The sequence below is a fragment of the Vanessa cardui genome, chromosome 9 (assembly GCF_905220365.1).
Source record: "Vanessa cardui chromosome 9, ilVanCard2.1, whole genome shotgun sequence".
Lineage (NCBI taxonomy): Eukaryota > Metazoa > Arthropoda > Insecta > Lepidoptera > Nymphalidae > Vanessa > Vanessa cardui.
In genome coordinates this window covers 7867556-7891200 of record NC_061131.1, presented here as the reverse complement: position 1 = coordinate 7891200, position 23645 = coordinate 7867556, and the positions used below count along the sequence as shown (strand labels likewise).

The 23645-nt window shown below is 31.3% G+C and overlaps 3 protein-coding genes across 5 annotated transcripts; 1 reads left to right on the top strand and 2 right to left on the bottom strand.

The window, feature by feature from the left end:
- Positions 1–13: 13 nt before the first annotated feature.
- LOC124532384 (signal recognition particle 19 kDa protein) lies at positions 14–1761 on the bottom strand. Its single transcript, XM_047107279.1, has 4 exons — positions 1430–1761; positions 1082–1259; positions 765–904; positions 14–133 (listed from the first exon to the last, which is right to left on the bottom strand). Exons 1-4 carry the CDS (start codon positions 1483–1485, stop codon positions 61–63), a joined length of 447 nt encoding a protein of 148 aa, XP_046963235.1. The 5' UTR covers positions 1486–1761; the 3' UTR covers positions 14–60.
- Positions 1762–8756: 6995 nt separating this feature from the next.
- On the top strand, positions 8757–10086 carry LOC124532503 (tRNA (guanine-N(7)-)-methyltransferase non-catalytic subunit wuho). The gene has a single exon (XM_047107415.1). The coding sequence runs from the start codon at positions 8898–8900 to the stop codon at positions 10020–10022; it is 1125 nt and encodes a 374-aa protein (XP_046963371.1). The 5' UTR covers positions 8757–8897; the 3' UTR covers positions 10023–10086.
- A 2775-nt stretch (positions 10087–12861) lies between these two features.
- LOC124532234 (mitotic checkpoint serine/threonine-protein kinase BUB1 beta-like) lies at positions 12862–21965 on the bottom strand. 3 transcript variants are annotated; one of them, XM_047107012.1, is made up of 15 exons: positions 21910–21951; positions 21572–21711; positions 21219–21423; positions 20637–20833; positions 20183–20432; positions 19556–19730; positions 17751–17890; positions 17085–17634; positions 16811–17001; positions 16435–16733; positions 14302–16327; positions 13973–14220; positions 13777–13873; positions 13494–13663; positions 12862–13392 (listed from the first exon to the last, which is right to left on the bottom strand). In XM_047107012.1, the coding sequence occupies exons 2-15, from the start codon at positions 21697–21699 to the stop codon at positions 13218–13220; spliced, it is 4851 nt and encodes a 1616-aa protein (XP_046962968.1). In that variant the 5' UTR covers positions 21700–21711; positions 21910–21951; the 3' UTR covers positions 12862–13217. The 3 variants fall into 3 exon arrangements, with proteins under 3 accessions (XP_046962968.1, XP_046962967.1, XP_046962965.1); XM_047107011.1 differs by having other exon boundaries at positions 21572–21965; XM_047107009.1 differs by lacking the exon at positions 21910–21951 and having other exon boundaries at positions 16811–16998.
- Positions 21966–23645: the final 1680 nt, after the last annotated feature.

Below are 23645 nucleotides of genomic sequence, written 5' to 3'. Positions count from 1 at the left end.
ATATAAACTTATGTCAATGAAATAGTACTTTATTTATATTAAAAACAAAATTTTGGGTCATTATCGTCTTCCTTTCTTTCCTTTAGCTTTATTACTGCCTTGTTGAACTGCTTGAGGTTGTTGATCAGCAGGTCTGCAACAATGTAAAACTCTTTATTATTATTTACTCTACATACTGTTAACAAAACCTAAAGAATCCTAAACCTAAAGTCCACTACAACAAAATTAATTAAATTTGGGATATTGCTTATGAAATTGTTTCTTGATTACTTTTAATCTTACTGTTAAATATTAGAAAACAATGTATTTTATACATATAAATACTGAATACTGAATTTTTAAAATAACAGTACAAGAATAAGAATTTCTGACATCAGTAAGTACTTTTTCTAGCATTGCACCTGCTGCATTATTAAATAAAAAAGTTAAAGAAACTTCCTACTAAATTTCAGTTATCAATACTTGTTGACTAAAATTGTAACAAAATATATACTTCTATTTTCTCACTTAAAAAGGCTAAATTAGGGCTGAGGGCTAAAGGCTAAAGTATTTATGAGATTTTATGATCAGAGAGAGCACAAACACATATCCTTTACATTTCTGAAATTCTTGATAAATAATATTTTATAAAAAAAAAAAACATTAAAAATTTCCACTCTACCATATCTAAATCCTTACATTAATTCTTATAAAAAGCAACAGGCCAGCAAGGCATGTCAGCATATCTAACAATACCCAATAATTTAATAAAATAAATAATATACCTATTTTGACGAGTCTTCAATTTTGGTATGGCTTCGACAATATACTTCATAACAGATTCCCGAGTGGGAAATTCTGCTTTTAATGGGATTCCATCATCGCTTTTTAATTCTACCCGAATACGACCTCTGTGCAACATTTCCTAGAAAAAATGTTTTTGAAGTAATATTTAGAATTTTACATGAATGAAAATAACACAATACAATTGGTAAAATGGATATATTTTTCTACACTCAAAACACCATAACTTTGTGTTTTATTTATGTAATATTAAAATAAAGCTATACAACAATTATACTTTTTTTTCAATAAATTGTACCTTGCTACGCTCACGTGGATAGAGCTTATTTTCAACACCTATACGTAATCCAGTAGGAAATAAAACATCTCTTATCTCCTGATGAGTAGGATTTTCAACACATATATCTTTTGGTAACCTGCGGCCCTGAGCAAGAGTTTTCTTATTATTTAAGTAAGCCGGGTATATACAAATCCACCTGAAATTTAAAAAAAAACAAAAGTTGGTAAAGAAATACCTTATAAAAACTCTTATGCTAACATTACATATATATTATAAAGCAATAGTTAGTAATAATCTAAAGTTTTACATAAAATTATTAGTGAATCTTTATTTGTTATTTACATTGTTAGGATATAAATAAAATACCTTTCTACGTCACTGTGCTTCTTGTCAGGATTCCACGAGGTAATCATAGTTGCCATGGTTTTTTTTTTAAATTGAAATGATACCTTTCCTTCTTTCTAAATAACTTAATCACGATTAATGCCTGCTGGACGTTAATTTATATCCCGGTTTAACGTACATTCAAATGGTTTTGAAAAAAAGCGATTGTATGTTTATTTTATTATATTAACTGTTATACATATACAGCTCAATTCATTAACCAATAACTTTCAGTTCATTATTTATGGATCTATCTATTTTAACTCAATTCGAATGTCGAAAGCCCTTTTCTGACATAAAACAGATGACATGTCATACATCGATGACATTAATTATTGTCCCATTTGTGTATCCGCATAAATATAAAATATTTGAAAGCCAACATAATTTTACTAAAACGTTAAATAACAAATGACTGAATATTAATTTCAATAATTATTTTTGGTTTATAATAAACCCTTATTTATTTATTTATTTATTTGAAACGCCATCGGCATATTCACAATAACACATATATAATAAAAGTACACGGACCAGTGCAGTGTGCTACACCACTACAGGCATTTACAGCACTGTTAAATTAAATACAAAGTATTACACTCTTAAGTAATATTAAAACTTAAATACTATTAAAAACTTATATAATATTAAAAATTTATATAATATTAAAAACTTAAACTAGAACCAACATAGACTAATAAGATTTTTTCAAAAAAATAAAAATAAAAGCATAGTAAAAACATACTAACATACTACTCACTTGCAGCGTATAATAAGGATTTCTTAAAACTAAATAAATTTTGGTGGTGGATATCGATGTCATATCTGTTTATAGAATTGTAAGTTCTGATGCATCGAGTAATAGGAGAAAATTTTCCTGTATTCGTACGGTGTCTTGGTATAGCGAACGTATTTTTGATGGGGTGTCGGGGTATATCAAAAATCAAAATCAAAATCAAAATAAACTTTATTCAAGTAGGCTTTTATAAGCACTTTTGAATCGTCATTTTACAATTAAGTGAAGCTACCACCGGTTCGGAAAGTAGATTCTACCGAGAAGAACCGGCAAGAAACTCAGTAGTTACTCTTTTTTAACATTTAAAAAATACAACGTCATGTTAATTAAATACAATTATTTCAATTAATGTATCCTGCTTGGAAGTCAACAGGTATTAACTCCACGCTTTTTTATCATCTACAAAATCTTGTATCGAATAGTATGCTTTTTCTACCAATGTATTTTTAACAAACGATTTGAATTTACTAAACGGCAAAGTTAAAAATTTCTGCGGAATTTTATTATAGAAACGGATACCTTGCCCCAAGAAGGATCCATTGACTTTGCGGAGTCGGAAACTTGGCGTTATAAGTTTATCCTTACTTCTAGTGCATATACAATGATTATCACTGATTTTATCAAAGTGATCAATGTTACTGTGAATATACATGATATTGTTGTAAATATATTGCGACGCAACAGTAAGTATTCCTACTCTGTTAAAAACATCCCGAAGAGAGTCTCTAGCTCCAAGATTATAAATAAACCGAATTGCTCTCTTTTGTAAAATAAAGACAGATTCAATATCTGCAGCGTTACCCCAAAGTAATATGCCATATGACATAATACTGTGAAAATAACCAAAATAAACTAAACGAGCGGTATCAATATCAGTTAGTTGTCTAACTTTTCTAACCGCGTATGTTGCGGAGCTGAGTCTTCCTGTTAGGGATGATAAATGAGAGGTCCACTGAAGTCTGGAATCCAATTCTATTCCTAAAAACACCGTAGTATCAGCTACTTCAAGACGGTCACCATTTAAAGATATATTATAATTTTGCTTGCTAACATTAGGTAGGGTAAAAACTACACATTTTGTTTTTTGAGCATTCAAAACTAAATTATTTACTGTAAACCAATTGTGTATCTGTGATAATGCACCGTTCACATCGTCATAGTCATTTTTTTTCCTGTCAACCTTAAAAATCAGCGAAGTATCGTCAGCAAACAACACTATATCACAAATACCCTTAACATAGAAAGGAAGATCATTTATATATACTAGGAATAGAAAGGGACCCAAAATTGAACCTTGTGGAACTCCCATTTTTAACGTAGATCCAGAAGACTTTATTCCATTAATGAAAACTTGCTGGATTCTTTGACTTAAATATGAAGCGATGAGATCAAGAGCTTTACCTTTAACACCGTAATATTTGAGCTTATAAAGAAGCGTTTCGTGTTCTACACAATCGAATGCTTTAGATAAATCACAGAATACTCCAATAGCGTTCTGCGATTTCTCCCAAGCATCGTAAATATGTTTGAGAAGCGCAATTCCCGCATCAGTTGTCGAGCGACCTCTTCTAAAACCGAATTGCTCACCATGAAAAATAGCATTTGTACCGAAATGGACGAGAAGTTGATTTAAAATAATTTTTTCGAAAATTTTACTTAAAGATGGGAGTATTGAAATAGGCCTGTAATTACCGGGATCGCTTCTGTTTCCAGTTTTAAAAAGTGGTAAAACTTTACTACATTTTAACAAGTTAGGAAATGAACCCGTGTCCAAACTCTTGTTAAAAATTACTGCTATATACGGAGCAATATCGTATATGATGTTATTAAAAAATTTTACCGAAATGCCCCATATGTCGTTAGTTTTTTTAATATTTATAGTTTTAAATACTTTTATGACATCTATTGCAGAAACCGTTTCAAATGAAAAATCAATAACGCATTTAGAAACACTATTATTTAATAACCTAGCTGCATTTGATGTAGATGATTTTAAATGAAATGTTATTTTATGGGGTACTTTATCAAAAAATGATTCAAATAAATTAGCAACCTCTGATTCAGAACTCGTGTATCTACTACCTGTGTTCAATTCTATTGGTATCATTTCCTTTTTGTGTTTTCCACTAACACTACTAATAACATCCCATGTGGCTTTAATTCTATTATCAGAATTCAGGATTTTTTTCTTTAAATATAAGGACTTAGCAGAAATGCATACTGTTTTAAAAATTTTTGAATATTTAATGACGTATTCTAAAAAGGCTACGCTTCGATTCCACCGCCTCATATCATATAAGTCGTATAATTTATTTCTGCTTTTATAAATACCAACAGTAGCCCAGTCACTAAACTTTAATTTTGTGTTACTATAACATGATTTCATTTTAAATATATTGTTAAATTCTTTTAGTATTACTTCAAAAAATGAATTATAAAGCTCATTTGGATCCTGTGTCGTAAGATCTAGATTAGACAATTTATACGCCACAATATCTTTAAAACAATGTAATTTGTTAGCCGTTATTGGCCTGTATGTTATTTTTTTTAAATGATTTATTTCTTTGTGTTTTAATGAAAACTTCTGACCACAATGGTCAGAAGTTAAATTATTTATAATTGATACTTCATATATTTCACAGTCACAGAACACATTATCAATACACGTAGAAGTGCCGTCGGTTATTCGCGTCGGTTCATTAACTCTATGAGTTAAATTAAATGACATAAACAAGGCAACCAACCGAACACTTAACGTAGTTTCTTTAAGTAAGTCGACGTTAAAGTCCCCACATACAATTATATATTTATTAGTTTTACATAGCTTTTTAAGAATGTCCTCCATAGTGGTTTCAAACAAATAATAATCTCCCGATGGGGGCCGGTACACGCAGACTATAATGTACTGTGGAAATTCCACGCAGGATAGTTCGATAGTACGTTCGATAGAGAGGGCCACAATATCTTTTCGAGATTTACAAACGATATCATTCCGTACTAATATTAATGAGCCACCACGAATAGCACTCCCTCTTACGAACGAACTTGACAGTTTAAAGTTTGAAATATTAAATATGTCAAATTTTTTAACCCAATGTTCTGTGAAACAAAATACATGTATTTTATAATACTCCGAAAATAATTCTATTTCATGATCTTTGCCACCTATGCCCTGTATATTTTGATGTATAATATTTAAGTAAGAGGGCGAAAGATATTACGTGGGACATACAGATTAATATTAGATATAAGCTCTGGCGATTGTATTTCACCGTTAATAGTTTATGCAGAAATAATGAGTCGTTAATGGAGCGGCGCTTCTGCAATGAATCCATTTTAAAATGCTTCAGACGTCTTATGTAATCTGCACGATATGGACAACTGTTATCCTTATACGCTAAAAATTTGGTGAAGTTTTTCTGCAGCCTTTCCACACGGTTAATATGAGTTTTATAACTTGGGTTCCACACTGGTGATACATAGTCGATAATGCTACGAACCAATGCGCAATATAAAACCACGATAGCACGAATATTTTTAAAATGGCGACAAGTTCTTTTAATGAAACCAATTATCTGCCATGCTTTTTTAATAGTCTTGTCTATGTGTTTTGTAAGTAGTAATTTCTTATCGATAGTAATGCCCAAATCCCGTATTTCCTCGACTTCAGCAAGCCTATGATTAGCTATATAATAAGCAGATGGCACTGTGTTTCTGTTTTTAGTTATTTTAAGGAATTGACACTTTGCAGCATTAAGTAGCATTCCATTACTATTGCACCACTGTTTCACAGAATCAAGATCGTGCTGCAAAAGAGTTACATCATCCATAGTTTCTATACGTCTATATAGTTTAATATCATCAGCGTAGATAGAGTATTCACTGTGTTTAATGTAATCACTAATGTCATTAATAAATAATATAAATAATATCGGCCCTAAATGTGAACCTTGAGGAACACCGGAACAAGCCAAGTAAGGACGCGACTTAAATCCCTTAATCACAACTTGTTGCTGCCTATTACTAACATATGACTCTAACCAAAGTAATAGTTTGCCATGAATCCCATATCTTTTTAGTTTCAACAACAATAAGAGATGATTGACTTTGTCGAACCCATTGCTGAAGTCAGTATAGATCCGAGTCCACTTGAATTCCGCTATCCACATATTTTGATACATCGTTAAGGTAACACACAAAATTACTTAAAGTAGATCTACCCCTACAGAATCCGTGTTGTTTTGTTGTGATAATTTTACTGCTATATTTCGATAAGACATCACATATAATACGTTCAAATGCTTTTGCAAAGTGATTCAAAATTGACACTGGTCTATAATTATCAACGAGATCTTTATCTCCTTTTTTAAATATCGGTATAACATTAGCAATTTTCCAAGCCGATGGAAATTTACCGGTTTCGAAGGATGTTTCAAAGATTATTTTTAATGGCAACGTTAAATTCTTATATGTTCTTTTAATGAAAAGAGAAGGGATCCCATCAGGCCCAGCCCCTTTATGAGGGTCGATATTCTTTAGAATATTGTAAATGGTACGTTCGTTAAATTTTATAGAGCTTAAAGAGAACTGGTGACAAGAGTCCTGCTGTTTAAATGTTTGAATTTGATTTGTTTTAAGTATATTTTCAGAATAAACCGATGAAAATTTTTGTTTGAAGAGATTACAAATATCCCCGCCAGTTTCAGCTATAACAGGACTGCCCAACATTTTCATTTTACTGGGAATTTTTGAAGATGTTCTACGCGTAGTCTTTACAAAGGACCAGAATTTACGTGGGTTACTGCAAACACCTGATTCTATTCCGTTTGTATAGTTTTTAAAGCAATTTTTCATCACTTTGCCTATGCGAGAGTTTAATAACTTAAGCTCAAGAACATCACCATTAGTTGACCTTAGCTCGGACTCCCATTTTATTTCTTTTAGTTTGTCATTGATTATCGTATAATCAGCTTTTTTGAAATTATGCTTTGCAAATACTTTCTCAGTTAAAATATCTAACTTCATTAATTCTAGTTGTATATCTAAAGGGGGATGATGGGAGTCTACTTTTGATAGTGTGTCCGGGCTACTGTCAACCTTTACACCAGAGAAATTACTAAATATCAAATCAAGTATTCTACCATTATAGTTATTTACATGATTAAATTGAGATAAATGATTCAAGGCCATAAAATCCACTAACATAAAATCTAACCGTTTTGTACTATTACTAGGAACTAAATTTCTTTCATTTGGTTTGAAAGTCCAGTTTATAAAACTTAAATTAAAATCTCCTAATACAATAGTTTCACATATATTACTTTCCATTACCCTACTTATGTTATTTAATACTGACTCTAAATTACTAGAAGTTACAGGTGGTGGTAAATACAATAAACAAAAAAGTACATTTTTAGTTATGCCATTTGAACTTAAGCGAACTGATATCCATAAATCCTCATTATTGCTTTCCAGATGTTTGACTCGGTGAGATTGTAAATTTTTTGATACCGCGAACAACACTCCACCCCCTCTATGTCCAACCGATGAAGTTGTTAATCTGTCTCTTCTGTATACTGTATAACTATCAGTTAGAATTTCTTTGTCATTTATTGAATCATCCAACCAAGTCTCAGTTAACGCTATTATTTCGTAGTTGTTTCTCAAAGAAGCCAGCTTAATGTCTGGTAGTTTAGTTTTCATACCACGGACGTTTTGATAATAAATAGTGAATGATGTTATTTAATTTACGGACTTAAACGCAATTTTCCTTTAAATTTAAATATGGTCTAAGTTTTCAATGCTACGAATCTGTTTAGCTGGTGATGTGTCATTTTTTCGAATAAAAATGCGCCCATTACGCACCCATACATACCTTATAAGCTTCTCCCGTGCCACTTGTCTTGTGCTGGCATGTATATACTTAAGGTGAGGCGGCAAGTGTTCCGACACATATACAGCCATTTTTTTGGATCCGAAGCCTAGGTGGCCGCTATGTAACCTATCATTTGGTTTAGATTTATTAAATCTTGAGACGGCGGCTAATATCTCATCTCTCGCTCTAGTGCTACTAAGTTTTGCAATAATAGCGCGGGGTCGGCTGTTGGTATCATCCATCTTTCTCACTCTTACACAGCTAATAATATCATTATCTGCCAACGGAACTGAAACAGTAGACGTGAGTTGTTTGACTACAGAGAGTAAGTTCTCCGTTTTATTTTCAGGCACCCCATTTATCTCTATATTATATATAGAGATAAATTATATAGGCACCCCATTTATCTTATTACTTAACTAACACACGAAGTTGTACAGGACTGTATTGCAGTTTCTATTTTCTACCGCCAAATAGCAATATTAAAAAAATAGCAAACTGTGTACGTTTAAGATTTAATTAGGTTTGCAATTTTTTTTTCAAATTTTCGAGAATCTAAGTTTCCTATGGACAAGGTTCGCCACAGTACATTGATATTGAAAGAAATTATGATAGATGTCAGACATTTGTCAGACTGACAGTCACTATTTAAAGTGACATTTAATGTAAAGATTAAGGAATGAGGTTATTTAAAATAAATAATAGGTTATATTCCGTGAAACAAGCGAGTTTCAAAAAATCATAATATAACAGAAAATCACAATTATGCTAACAGAAATATGTCTTTAATGGCAGTAAGTGATGGAATCATAGCAGTTTCAAAGGCACAGTATATCGAATTATACAATAATTCAAATCATGCATTCCTTCAGTTTAAAACGGATTCAAAATCACAGGAAGAAGATTTTGTAGTGGATATTAATATCTCACCTGATAAAAAATTATTAGGCGTGCTGTTTTCTAAAAAGTTAATAATCTACGATTTGCCTAATCTAAAACAAGTCGAAACGTTTACATTACCACGAAGTACGAGTAAAATTAGATTCGACATTTCAAGCAAAAAAATATTGGTAGCAGATAAAACAGGCGATGTTTTATTATTTGAAATGCTTAAAGAAGACAAAGGAACTAAAATTCTTGGACATTTGAGTCTTTTATTAAATATTTTGCAAACTAATGATGGTAAATATATCATAACATCTGACAGAGATGAAAAGATAAGAGTGTCTTGCTTCCCTAATGCATATAATATTCAAACGTTCTGTTTGGGACATAAGGAATTTGTAATGCACATAGAACTTTTGCCTCATGCCACTGAATATTTAACAAGTGCCTCAGGCGATGGAAACATCAAAGTTTGGGATTACACCAATGGAAAACTTCATCATACTATAGATACTTACGTTGACATTCAAAACAACAATGACCTAAAACACAAGTTTAGTCAATTAATGGACGAAGAAGGCATTGTCATTAATAGTTTACCGATTGTAGATTACACAATTACACAATTAAATAAATTTTCAAGCCTTATTGCTCTTACAGTTCATTCTTACACCAAGATACTGGTTTACAATTTAAAGTCAGTAAATAAAGAATTCAGTCATAACCTTGTTTTAGAGCTTCCATTTAAAAATTTCCCTGTTTCTATAAAATTCCACAATTTATCATTATTTGTTTATGATGGTATAAATTCTAAAATCTTTGAATATAAGATCACTACTGAAAATGAAAATTTTATTATTAACTTACATAGAGAGCTTCAAGTATTCGAAAATCAAGAAATGGAAACTGATGTTGTTTATGAACATAATCCTATTAAACTATTATTTAAGAGAAAATTTGACAATGTACAAGAATACAAAGAAAGAAAAAAGATGAGATTAGAAAAACCAGCAAGTTAAGAAGTTAATACATGAAAAATAAAATATTTTTCCAAGATTAAATTGCCTTTTAGTTATTATCTTTTTTTAGTGTGTTTAATGAGCAATATATTTAAGAACATAAAAAAAAAATATATTAAACATTAGAATAAATATTACTAGGGAATGCAAACCTGTCCAATAATTACAATCCAGGTATTTGTGGGATCCTGCAGGGTGTATTTAAACCTCAAAAATTATGATTTTTTTTAATTAATGGTATACTTTAAATGAGTAACAAATTACTTATAAGCCTATTTTTTGTTTGATGCCTAATACCCAATCAATAGTTACTAGTTACAAGTCATCTAGTAATTTTATCTTTTACGATTCTAAAGACATGCTTGTCCCTGACTTACGTCGTTTCAAGTTACGACGAGCAATGTATTGACACTTCCTCAAGCATACATCAATTGTTTTGATTTTCGGCATCGGAGAATTTAGAATTTACTTGTCGCGAGGTTAATATGGGGCCGGCGGGGCGCGGTGTCGCGGGACAGGGATTACCCAGCACATACTTTTGATTAGTTAGTTAGCTGGTTCAGAGACTACGAAATCAAGGCGTAATACTTTTTTTTGCATAAATATTTAAGTTAATTTTAATCTAACTATTACACCTAATCTAACTATGTACCTAAAGTGAAGAAGTGAATCTAAGATTTTAAAATACAAAGATCTTTTTCTGCCAGTCGCGGGTGTATCGCGCGTTTTAAAACGACACAATCGTTATATAACTTTCGTGAGCAAGGAGAAGCTGCTAGCGTCGATCATGCAGCTGCTCAAAGATTTCTTGGAACATTAAAGGAAATTATTGAAAGTGGAGACTATTTGCCTAAACAAATTTTATCGCATGAAGAAAAGTCTATGCCTGGGTTTAAAGCGGCTAAAGATCGTTTAACGTTGTTATTGGGTTCGAATGTTGAAGGTAATCTTAAATTGAAACCGCTTTTGGTTTATAGGTCTGAAAATCCTCGAGAACTTAAAAATTACGTCAAAAGTACTCTTCCCATTATATGGAAGGCTAATCCAAAGACATTGGTTACATCAATACTTTTTGGAGAATGGTTTACTGAGCATTTTATACCTGAAGTGAAACAGTACTGTTTGAAAAATAATTTAGCTTATAAAGCTTTGCCTTTTTTGGACAATGCTGCCTGCCTGCAATACCTGGCCATCCTGTGCGTATTGCCGATATCGATCCTCATATCAAAGTTTTGTTCCTACCTCCAAATACCACTTCGTTGTTACAGCCGATGGATCAAGGACTTATAGCTTCTGTTTAGGCCTATTATCTTTAGGAGAACTTTTTCACGTGCTGTAAAGGCTAATGAAAAAGATGACATGGAGCTGAGAGATTTTTGGCAAGGTTATAATATCTTGCATCGTGTAAAGAATATTGCTGCTTCATGGGATGAGGTGACACCCCAACATTTTAAAAAGATCTTGGAAAAAGTTATGCCCACATTTTTTTAAGCCATCTGAAAGTTCTTAATCAACAGATCAAATATCGATGAGATAACAAATGATATTGTTGATTTGGCTAACCGTTTGCCTGACATTGCAGTTACTGCTAATGATATTGATGATCTGTTATGCTCACATTCGCTAAGAACTGACTGATGAAGATCTCATTGAATTGGAGGCACAAATACAAAAGGAAGCAATCGAGTCACAAGAAATAGCTTCTTCTATTAGTAACACTGAAAAAGCTTTCCGTAGCTGTTGCTAATTTGGAGAATGCCATGAAAGTTTTTGAAGAGAATGATCCTAATTTTGAGAGAAGTTTTAATGTTAATAACAAAATGTGTACAGCCTATCAGTGTTACCAAGACCTATATGATAGCAAGAGGAATGAAGCGAAGTAATCTAGAATGGATGGCTTTTCTAAGCCAAAACATTAATTTATAATTTCTCATTACATATTTTGATTATTCAAGCTTTATCATTATTATTAAAAAAAAAAAAAACATAAATAACATATAAGTATATATTTCATAAGTTTATATATAATTATTTTAAGGACTTACTTTTGATAATAAAATATGTATATCATTTGTTATAAATGTAGTTTTTCTTTTTATTTTGATCCGTGTGGAACCGAACCCTAACATGTAAACATGAATAAATGTCTCGTCTTAGGTCGCGTATTATGAGAACCTAACCATGCCTTAAGTACGAGGACTGCTTATAATCCTGCAATATTTAAAAAAGTAAAAATTTAACCTGTTGCTCTTTTAATGAAACGAATTTGATGAAATTTAGTATGAAGCAAACTTGAACTCCGAGGAAGAAGATAGGTTCCTTTTTGTGCTCGTATTAAAAATCGACGAACGCTGACGACCAACCCCAGAACAATTCTGAAATTATATCTGTGTTCATAACATCCCTGCTCGTAAGCTATTGTTGAAACTATATAACAATGCAATGAAAATGATTAGGTATGTCATTTGTTTTGATTAGGATTAATAATAATTGACCTTTACTAGTTACGTAAATTATTTTAGCAAAATATTTGAATGTATGATTTTCCCATTACTCATTAGTAATAGACTTCTAATTTTGTACTTAGTAGGTAAATACCATTGATTATTGATCTGAGAAAATAAAAGTATAAACAATATGATATTCCCAATTACATCGTCGCGAAACAGATTATCTTAGTCTACTTCAAACATAAACTAAAAAACATTTCTGTGTTTAATATACAAGCAAAATATACTGTCGACTTTTTCTGTTTTAAACAATAAATATAATTTGACCTAAAAATAAAAGTATAAGTGTGTATTTTTAAATGGCTATAAAATAAAAAAAATCATTTATAACCACGTAATTATTTATTACAGTTTGAACAAAAAAAATGAAGTGCAAGTCTTATATGTTGTACAAAAATAAATGAAACCTAAGTGAAGTTTCAACATTAAGCTAACAAGATATGCTAAGCCATTTTTTTATATTTACTAACAAAAAAGCTAAATTACATATCACATTTTTAATTAAACACAACAAGATTATCGTAAAGTGATATCTGATTTTACAAATAGGTTTTTCGAACTGTTCGAACCTTACAGATGACTACTGAAATTCATTGAACTTAATTGTAATTATTATCCATACAATCATATTTTTTACAGTCACAATAATATCTAAATGCAATAAATACAGTTGGGCCGTCTTAGTTTACCTAGATTTAAGCACATTAGCAAAATTACGGAGCTGAGAACCAAGACTGTCAATTTCGTTCAAAACACTGTCCACTTCATTTTTGAGATCCATGAGGTCAGGTAAATTATTGCAGTCAGGCACATTTAAGAGGGTGGTAAATATTTTGTCCCATAAGCTATTTTTCATATACCTGGAATATAATAATACATTAAATACACAAACAAATATCCATGTATCCAAAGTTTCGCATTTATGTTATAAAAATTACATCATCTATTACAAAATATTTACCGGGGTAATTTTTTGTCAATATTCCACTGCCCCAATCGATTTGCTACTTTCATGTAGCTACCCATTAGAATAACATGTATCGTACCGGCAAGGCAGTACAAGTCTGTTTGATAAGTCCAAGGTTTTCCTTCTCTCATTTCAGTACAAGTAAACCCTTCCGTAGAAATTAACTAAAAAAAAGTAATAAATAACATGTTTATTACTCCTAGATTTCAAATAAAAAAAAAAAAACAAATTGATTATACAACACACTTATTATTCAATAAGAGACTAAAATACTTACCTCTCTAAATGTGGTACCCTCTGGGAACAAAGACATATCTATTGCACATCCTAAATCTATCAATTGTAAAGAAGGTGTTCGCCATTCCTGTGTTGGTCTATAAACAAAAAACAAAATGATATTTTTATTTAATTAATGTATTATACATTATTCGTATTATGTTTCATGTACTTCTAATATTTAAAATCAATCTTACATTTTCATTAATAAAAAGTTATCCGGTTTGATATCAGCGTGTATAATTTGAGCTTTGTGTAAGTAGTGTACTATTGAGAGCATTTCTGATGTTAATAATATAACAATAAACTCATTTATACATTTAGAAGTAGCAATCCTGACTTTGTTTGCAACATCCAACAAAGAGCCATATCGTGAATACTCTGATACAAATAAACTTGCATTTTCTCCTAAGAAAGCTGTTGTTATGTCCATATAACCTGGAAGCTATGATAAAAATCATTTTAATCATTAATGTAAACATATTTCAAATTAAAAATGAATTGCATACGACAGTTTATATATTACCATGAAAGGATCCTTTATCCTAGCTTTTATCTCTTGACAAATATAGAATTCCCATGGTCGACTTGGTTTTTGAAATTTAACAGCAACTGATTTATTGTTATGAATATCCAAACATAAAAATACTGCTCCATAATTTCCTTTACCTAATTGTTTTTCAACTGAAAATTTCGAACTTCCAACCCGCATTATAGTCGCTTGTTGTACTTTAGGTATAGATCTTACTTCTACGTAGCCATCGGCGTGTGTTTTATTTGGAAATTTCACATACTCTAACAGAGAAGTTAACATCTTTTTATTAAATGGGTCAATAACTTTTGGGAATTCGATATCAGCAGGTCTAGGTATATCACTGGTTTCCACTAAAGATATAGAATGAGATGATTTAAAAGCACTACACTCCATTGAGTTTTCGCTATCAACATCCATCCCATATCCATCTGATTGAAAATCAGACTGTCGTGAATATATCGAGGAAATTCTACTTTCTTTTCCTACAGAATCTCTGCTATCCTCAGACTGAATTTCAACCCTATGCTCGAAATCCAACTGTCTTTTGGATATATCCTTCTGTTTTTCAATAGAATGCGATATTTTTGCAGATTGAATAGGTGTAGCAGTTTGTGCTGTCAACCCATCTTTGCTATCAGTATCGGAGAGTCCTGAAGATGGCGGAACTTGAGCTTGTTCCGGACTTGACACATACAAATTTTTATGCATTTTCTGAGATATGCTGGGACTGTTGGTAAATTTTGGTGTATTAGCATTGTCTTTGGGTTCATTTCTGTTAGATATAAAATTGAGGAACTGATTAGAAAATCCTATATCAGGAGATTTCTGCTCTGCTTTAACATTAGGCTGATCATGCCTAACATTCCTTAATACTGAACTGTTTGGACTCTTGTGCTGAGATGTTTTCTGAGATTGGCTACTGGATCCATTCATTGAACTTTTATCACTTTCTTCTTGACATTTCATAGATATGTCGGCGGATTCTTGCCTAATTTGTTCAGCATAAGGATTTTGAACCATACTATCTTGCACTGTGTTATTTCGGTAATTACTTTGCGAAGGCTGTGGGCTCTGATAAATTTGAAATTGCGGATTATTTGAAATCGCATTTCCATATGGTAATTGATTATTTTCTACAGTTTGTTTAGAAGCTTGTCTATATGGGCTATGAGTAGCATTGCTGTAGTTTGAATTACTTGTGTTTTGATTAGTGTTTGCATACATATTGGGGTTATTGTACTGGTTTTGAATATTATGATAGTTTTGTTGATTATATGCTTGATTTGGAGCTGATACTTGGTTAGTTCTCTGGTAGTATATTGAATTTTGGTACTGGGTCTGATGTGGAGGACTTTGAAATATTGTTGGATTAGGCTGGTGTTGTTGTTGGTTAGCGTAGACATTCCGTTCAGCTTGATTTTGATAGTGATATTCCTGTCGGCTTGTATACCCTTGTTGAGGGCTCATTAAAGGATGACCAGGACTAGTAACTGGAGATTGGTGATACACCATTTGGTTGGAATATGTAGGACTTTGAAAGCCTGCAGGGACTGATGGATTCATATCATGGGAACTTTGTACACTAGGGTGTTGAGGACTATGATAAGCATTAGGATTTGGGCTCCCATAGCCTTGAGGTGGCTGATGAGCCATTAAATGATTATTGGAATATCCTTGTTGATAGTTATAATTCTGTTGATAATGACTATGTAGAGACCTCTGTGGAGAATACCCACTATAGTTTGTTGGCAACGGTTTTTGATATTGATGATCATGAGAATGATAAGGCACTGAAGTGGACGGCGTATTAGCCACTTTACTATCTGTTTGATCTCTCTTTTGCTGATATGATCTAGCAAATTGTCCATTCGGTAGTCTTGCTTGAGCTGTTATTGAATTTCTTTTTGATGCAGTATTTGGTTGATTTGGATCATGATTATTGTAAATAGAATCAAAATTTGTTGTATAACCAGTAAAATTTGTTCTCGACTGACCAGATGAACTTGAGCCTGATTTACTGCAAAAATATAATATTTTACTATAAGAACCATAATTATTTAAAAAGATATATGTTTTTCAGAACCTAAAAAAACATCTCTGTATTTTTTTTTATTTACAACTTACCTATTGTATTCCCTGGTTGCTTCCATGATAACGGAAAGTCCACCTCCTTGATTATCTACAGTAGCATGTTGGTCTGTTGTTTGTCTGGAGCATTCATCTCTTTTGCTATTTACTTGATCAGGTTGTTCTATAACACTCTCATCAATTGCAAATTTAGGCACGGAAGCAAATTTACTTGACTGGTCAATAGAACTGGAAGGTTTTTTAAATTGTGACATATTTGGTGTACTCGCATCTTTTATGTTAAAATTGAATATTTGTGTGCAAGATGGCTCTTCATAATATGCTGTTTTATTAACCTGTAAATAAGTTTGATTGATTATTAAAATGTTTATATGTATTACATAATTTATACTATAATATAATCATATATTACTTGTTGAGTTGCTATTGGTGGTGGGGCATTAAACTTATTTGCATTTTCTTTGTCTTCAGGAAAACTTCTGATACCAGTCATCTCATAATTCTTTTTTGTATTAATGGCCATTGTCATAGATCTATCTTCGTGAATGTCAAATTTAGGTACTTCAAATTGTTGAACAACTGGCTGCATTATTGATGGTTCTGCTAAAGTAACAAATTTTATTTGAAATTTATCCCATTATCATATTGTTAAACATTTCATGACCGGAATTATCAACAAAACTCACCATTATCATTAAAAATATTCCTCAACTCCCAACGTGCCTCTTTAGTGTTTACTGTAACTGAGTCTCCTAGAAGATTACTCATAAGACTTCGATTAAACTCCTCCATTAAATTATTTCTCCCATAGTTTGTATTTTCAGTTCTAAAATTATTATTGGGAGTACCTTGTGTAGCTATTTGATTTTCCTTATCAGTTTCGGAATTATGAGGTCTGTCACTTTCATCATTTTTCTTAACAGCCATTTCACTGACTTCATTTGAATCTAAATTAACTAATACTTTTGGTTCACCGGGTGAATGCATACTTGTAATTTTAGTTACATTTTGCAATGTAGGCACAGATAATGGCATCAGCTGTGCCATATGATCTTGTTCAGTATCTAATGCACAGTTTGCTAATGTCTCTAAGGCACTACACTGTGCAAGTGTTTCATTAATATTTTTATAGGTTTTTTGTACCATATCAACATTTTCTGTTTTAACTTCTTTTTTTAAACTATATTTTCTTGCTCTAATTTCTTCTAAACTGTATTCTTTATCATTAACATAGACCTAAAAAAAAAGAGTTTCCATACATTAATAATTCAAATATTATGATACATACAATAACAGCAAATAATTTAAAGACTAAATCCTTTCTCAAGAGATAATTATTTAGTAAAGAGTACCTGCGTCTTATTATAACAAGGTATTTTTGTTGGGTCTGCAGGATCAGGTACACATAGAGGCACATTAAATGTCAAATCATCCAAACAATAAGGCATATGGTTTGATGAAAGCTTTAAATCATCATCCACATCTTCATAGGCTGCAAAAAAAAGTTATCCATTATTAATTGGAGTTTATAATCTATGGAACACCAAATGAATTGTATTGTTTTCATAATGTCTAATATCTCTTTAAAGGATTTTAAATTTTATCTTTTTATTGTTTAACATAATACTAGAAACCGACAGTCACTGTGTCACCACCAATCACAATATAAGACCTTGAAAAGACACAAATTCATATCAAAATGATTCCATTGATATTAAATTTTGCATAAAAATCATTTTATCATATATTACATGGCTGAAAAGTTCCGGGCCTAACACATATATGACGCTAGTTTTTTCGGGTAGTAAGAACCTTAACAAGACAGTTGTTAAAATTTCATTAGTTTATTGTGCTAAGAGTGACAATACTTTTATTATTTTCGAAGCAATAGATCAAAAACAATTTTGCGTTTTACTTCACGTTTTGTTTTAACATTGTATCTTGATGGGAAAAAATACAATTAAAAAAACACAATCATTTTGAATGATTGAAAAATAGAAGTTGCGTCAAAACGATCGTCATCTGAGTGGACAGAATCTGATGAAATTCATCCAAAGCGCCCGAAAGCCAACAATCGACTATAAAGGTTGCGGCCTCGTCATTTTAGAATGTGCGTAGTGTTATATTTATCGACTATCTTTAGGGAGAAAACATCAACAATGAATAGCGTTACTGGAGCATCTGAAGGCCGAAATCGTAAAGAACCGTCCGCTTATGAAGAAGAAGAAAATGTTGTTTCAAGACAATACACTGTGTCACAAGTCAATCAAAAGAATGGTAAACCTACATGAATTAAACTTCGGATTGCTTTCACATCCACCATATTCGCTTTAAATAAGAGGTTATCAGTATTAGTATGAAAATATAATTTTATCTGATGGTATTGTTAATTTAAGAATCAATCTTTTTAAATCAATTTAAAAATAAAGAATACTATTAATAATGGATAACACTGCATAAATTCTAAAATATGACAGCAGGAAGTCAGAAATAACAACTTCTGTTTAGTTGAAAGTTCATAAATGTATCATTTGTTTATCATAGGTAATCAAGTGTAAGGAATAAATTAGGTTCATCATGTTACCAGTTACTCTTTGAATAATTTAATAATGGGTACAACAAAACAATGGCTACAATAAAACAGTTCAATAATTTATGTTATTTAGTATAGTAACATTAGAACCAAGCTGTACTCAAACAGCATACATTATTAAAAATGGATGTATGTATGAATATTTTGGTGGTTTATGGTTTAAAAAATTAATTATTTAGTGCAATTATGTTTTTCCTTAAGCTACCTGACTAAAATATAGACACAAATATATATTTTTTTTAATTATTCAGATTGTATGCAAATAGGTAAATGAGCCAACCTAATGTGGTCACCACTACCTATTGGCACACTGGCCATGCAAGAAATATTAACCATTCCTTATATTCTTTTATTAATGAACCACCAACTTTTGGAGCTAAGATGCCTTATGACTGTAATTAAACTGACTCATTCTCCCCTTCAACCCAGAACTCAACAAGACTTAAGTATTGCTGTTTAGTAGTTGAATATCTGAGGAGAGGGCTGTACCTACCACCAAGTTGATGACCATTTCTTGTGTCTTTGATTCTTTAAATATAATTACAATAAAAAATGTGAACTTACGAGTAAAGGGTAAAGGTTGATGTGGAACAACGTTAGAGTGAACCATTTTGGTTTTTGGATTTGTCCATATACCAACTTCCTTTTCATTCTCTACATTGCTGTAGGCTTGCACTAATGAGGTAGGTCCTGGGTCTTCTGAAGTGGGCACAACTCCTCTTGAAGTAGATGGGGCATCCTAATAAAAAATAATATAAACATTTATAGCAGACAAATAGATGAAGAAGTTTTTAAATAACCAATTTGACATGTTATAGTAATGTTTTTAAAGTACACAGGCACTCACAACTCAACAATTGTATATGAAAGGTTCACTCGTGGTTTAGGTTAACCAACCCGGTTTTCATGACTTAGGTAAAACAGTAGCCTATGTTCTTCTTCGGAGTTCAAGCTCGCTATACACCAAATTTCATCAAATTTGGTTCATTAATTTGGTCATGAAAGAGCAACAGACAGACAGGGTTGCTTTCATATTTATAATATAAGTATAGATTAATGTTTCTTAAATTGCCAATGTGTATGTAGGAAAATGGACAATAACCACCAATGTTTCACTGCATAGGCAATAATTGTGGATATTTGTAACATAAGTTATTAAAAAGTTAAATATCATGTGATAAAGCTCTTTACCTCATAAACATTCACCATGATGTTCGAATTTGGCAACCTGTTGTCTATTCCTTGCTGTCGTATCACTCCAGGCATAGTGCTTTTGATACTGTCACCAACTCTTTGAACAGGTACATTAGCAATGTTTCGTCTTTTAAAAGATTTCAGTGATGTTAAAGCCATTCTAGTTTCAGCCAATGCTGAAGCTGCCTTCCTTTTGGTTGGTGAATCATCATGTAGCATCCTCTGCGCAAAATACAGTTGAAAATTCCTAAAAAAAAATCTTATTAGCAATTTGCAATTTTTAAATAACATTGTATATGCTCTTTTGCCATCAGATACTGATAACAGTTTAAAGTATGTAAGATTCATGATTTAGCATAAAAAACATAACTGGATTTTAAAGGAAATATAAAAAATAGCAGGAAAAAAATTTATGGAAAAAATCTGGATCAAACTGTGTGTTTCAACTTACATGTGTGCTTGTTCTAGTTCATCTAATGGTTGGGCCTTAGCCTGAAGGCCAAGCATGTATACTTGATTTGCTTTTTTATAGTCTCCAGACTCTTCACAGTAACAAGCCCAGGCTCGGTAAAACTCTGAGCATTCTATGCCAATACCCGTATTGTATAATCTTTGATATATTTCAAGTGGATTTGAGAGACAGTCCACCTAAAATTATGTAATTAAAAATTAATTATTCAATAATTGTAAGCATTCAAAATCACAACAACAATTGCATCATGTTTTGTTTTTGAAGTTAAAATTACTGACAATGAACTTATATATCAAAAAATTTGTTATGCTTAATGGAATATTCTTGAATATATTAAATGAAAAATAAATATATAATAATATTATTGTCAATCATAAATTAACAATGATAACTTGTTCAGAAATCAAGGATAAATATTAATATATAACCATGCAGGATATTAATATGAAACTTATTCTTTCCCTTGCTTATAGTAGAGGGAATAAGAAAATAATGTTGTTGACATCCAATATCTAATTAAAATACAAAAATAAATATTCAAATACATATTTTTATACTCACATATTTTATCCACAACTTGACAAGCCTCCTATCTTGAAAATATTTCTCATCTTTTTCAAATAATTGTAAACAGTCCTTTATTAATTTATCTATATTACCTTCATGGCCATGTTTTGGATATGACTGTTCAACCCATTGGATATAGTTAAACCATGGATCCAAGGGATCAGAACCTTGATATTGTCTGATAGCTGCTTCATGTTCTCTACAAAGATGTAAGGTGCATTAAAAAATTTGAGATTTTATAGAAAGACTTGTCACATTCAAATACTGATGAACACTTTTACATGGTGTTTAAAATTATATTAGGAATATACTAAGTTAGAAATAATATTAAGAACTCAGTAACTTACTCTTTTTGCAACTGCAGTTGCCTTTGAGCATCAACATCTGACTGAGCTTGCAATGCAGTTCCTAATTGCACAAGGTTTCTTCCACCTCTTAGCGGCTGTATATTTTCCTTACTAACATCAATATCCATTGTTGTACTTAACTATAATTGAAGTATCAATGCATTACAACAAAACATACGAATAAATGGCCACAAATACGTGATTTAAAATACTGATATTTCAGAGATGAATTTTACTGTTACAAATCACTTTTATACAATAATTGTAGAAGGAATAGTGAATTAAATAAATATTAAACACCGAATATTCAATATCAAATCATAAATAGCAAGATTGACCCATAATATTCTCCAAAATATTCATGTCTGTTACAACTGAAGCACAAATCCTGAATTCACTCACCATCAAAAGTGACAAAATTACCTAGAAGGTTGGATGTCTATGGCACATTTCAAATTTTAAAAGACATGGCCGTTAAATTAATAAATTATAAAGAATTACATTTACGATGATATCATTAATTAAATATTATTTACATAAATGATAAAATAAACATTATTATAAAATATAAATAGTTGTATTTATAAAATAAAGTTATATATACCCCCTCGGATTTCCTATGACTTACTCTAATATAATTTTTCCTAGAAATGGACAACATTAAATTAAGAAATATTATTAGTCGTTTATAGTTTTGTATATGGGTGGATTTACACAAGAAAAATTTCCTCAAGTAAAAAATTAAAAAAAATGAAATCACGTTGGAATGCTTGTAAAACTAGATAAAACAATCGTAGGATAACTAAAATTCTCCTAAAATGTGATTAGACTAATTTTTAACGCCTAAATCAGAAAATATTAGCATTTAAATAAAAAGAGGTGAGATGGTGTTGACGACTGTGGTATGGCGATGATTTACACATGGATGGTGGTGATCTTAAGTGTATGGTGATGACACTTTATACATTAATTCACAATTAAATGACAAGTTTTAAGGAAATCAACTTTATTAATGATTAATTAACAACAAATAAATCAACAGTCTAAAATATAAAGTATTAAACTTAGTAGGTACTTAAACATTTTTTTCTTAAATCAACTTATTATATTTTTATATTCATTGAGATTTAATTTGGTTTTTTTTGGTAATCAGTCTTATGGAGGTAAAATTATATTTAATGTCTTTACCTTTCCGTAATCAGGCATTTTATTCTTAATTATTATCACGTAATCATCAAATTTCTCAGTTTTTAGTCATTTACTTAATCAATAGTCCTTTAGATGTTTTTTTTTTCATAATTTCGCAATCTTCTCACACTTACTAATCTACCTGCATGCAGCCATAAAATTTCGGACTATTTTTTTTGTATTTGGATTAATTTGTTGGAGAGTATTTTTATATTTGAAGGCCCTGCTACAAGTACTTTTTGATTAGTTGGTAAATTGGTAACGTTACAAAGAGTTCGACGCTTTGTTGTTGCTAATAGAGTGACATGATCTCTGTCTTCGTCCTGATTTATGGTTATTGCGGCTGAATGTAGTATTTTTATAAAACCTAAATGTTTTCCATGATCACATATCTGGCCACATGTACATTTGAAGCAGCTAGATGATCTCAAAGTTAACCTATCACAGTGAAGTTGCCACAGGACCTGATGTACTTTCAGAGTACCCTTAAATGTGTCAAGTTTACTGGGTATTTTCTGTTCTCTCATCCGCACGTCAGTTTCGTTTACAGCAATAACTGTTACATTGGTGTGTGTTTGTAAGACAGTCATAAATTTATCAATACTAGTAATGTCTGTGCCATGATTCACTAGAAAATCAGCTGTCCTCTTGACTACAGCCCCCACCCCATCTACGGCTCCTTTTCCGTGGCCAGCTTCAATGTAATTCCATGTGACTGTTGTAATTTGTGGGAAATCTTGGCAAAATTGTGATAATATAAAAAACATGTACTTATTTCTATATTGTGATGTAGGCGAATCTGATTGGAAATGAAGTGTGTCTAGAAATGGATTAATTTTTATACTTTCTTTTATAAGAGGTAAAAGATGTGCCCATATTGATGGAG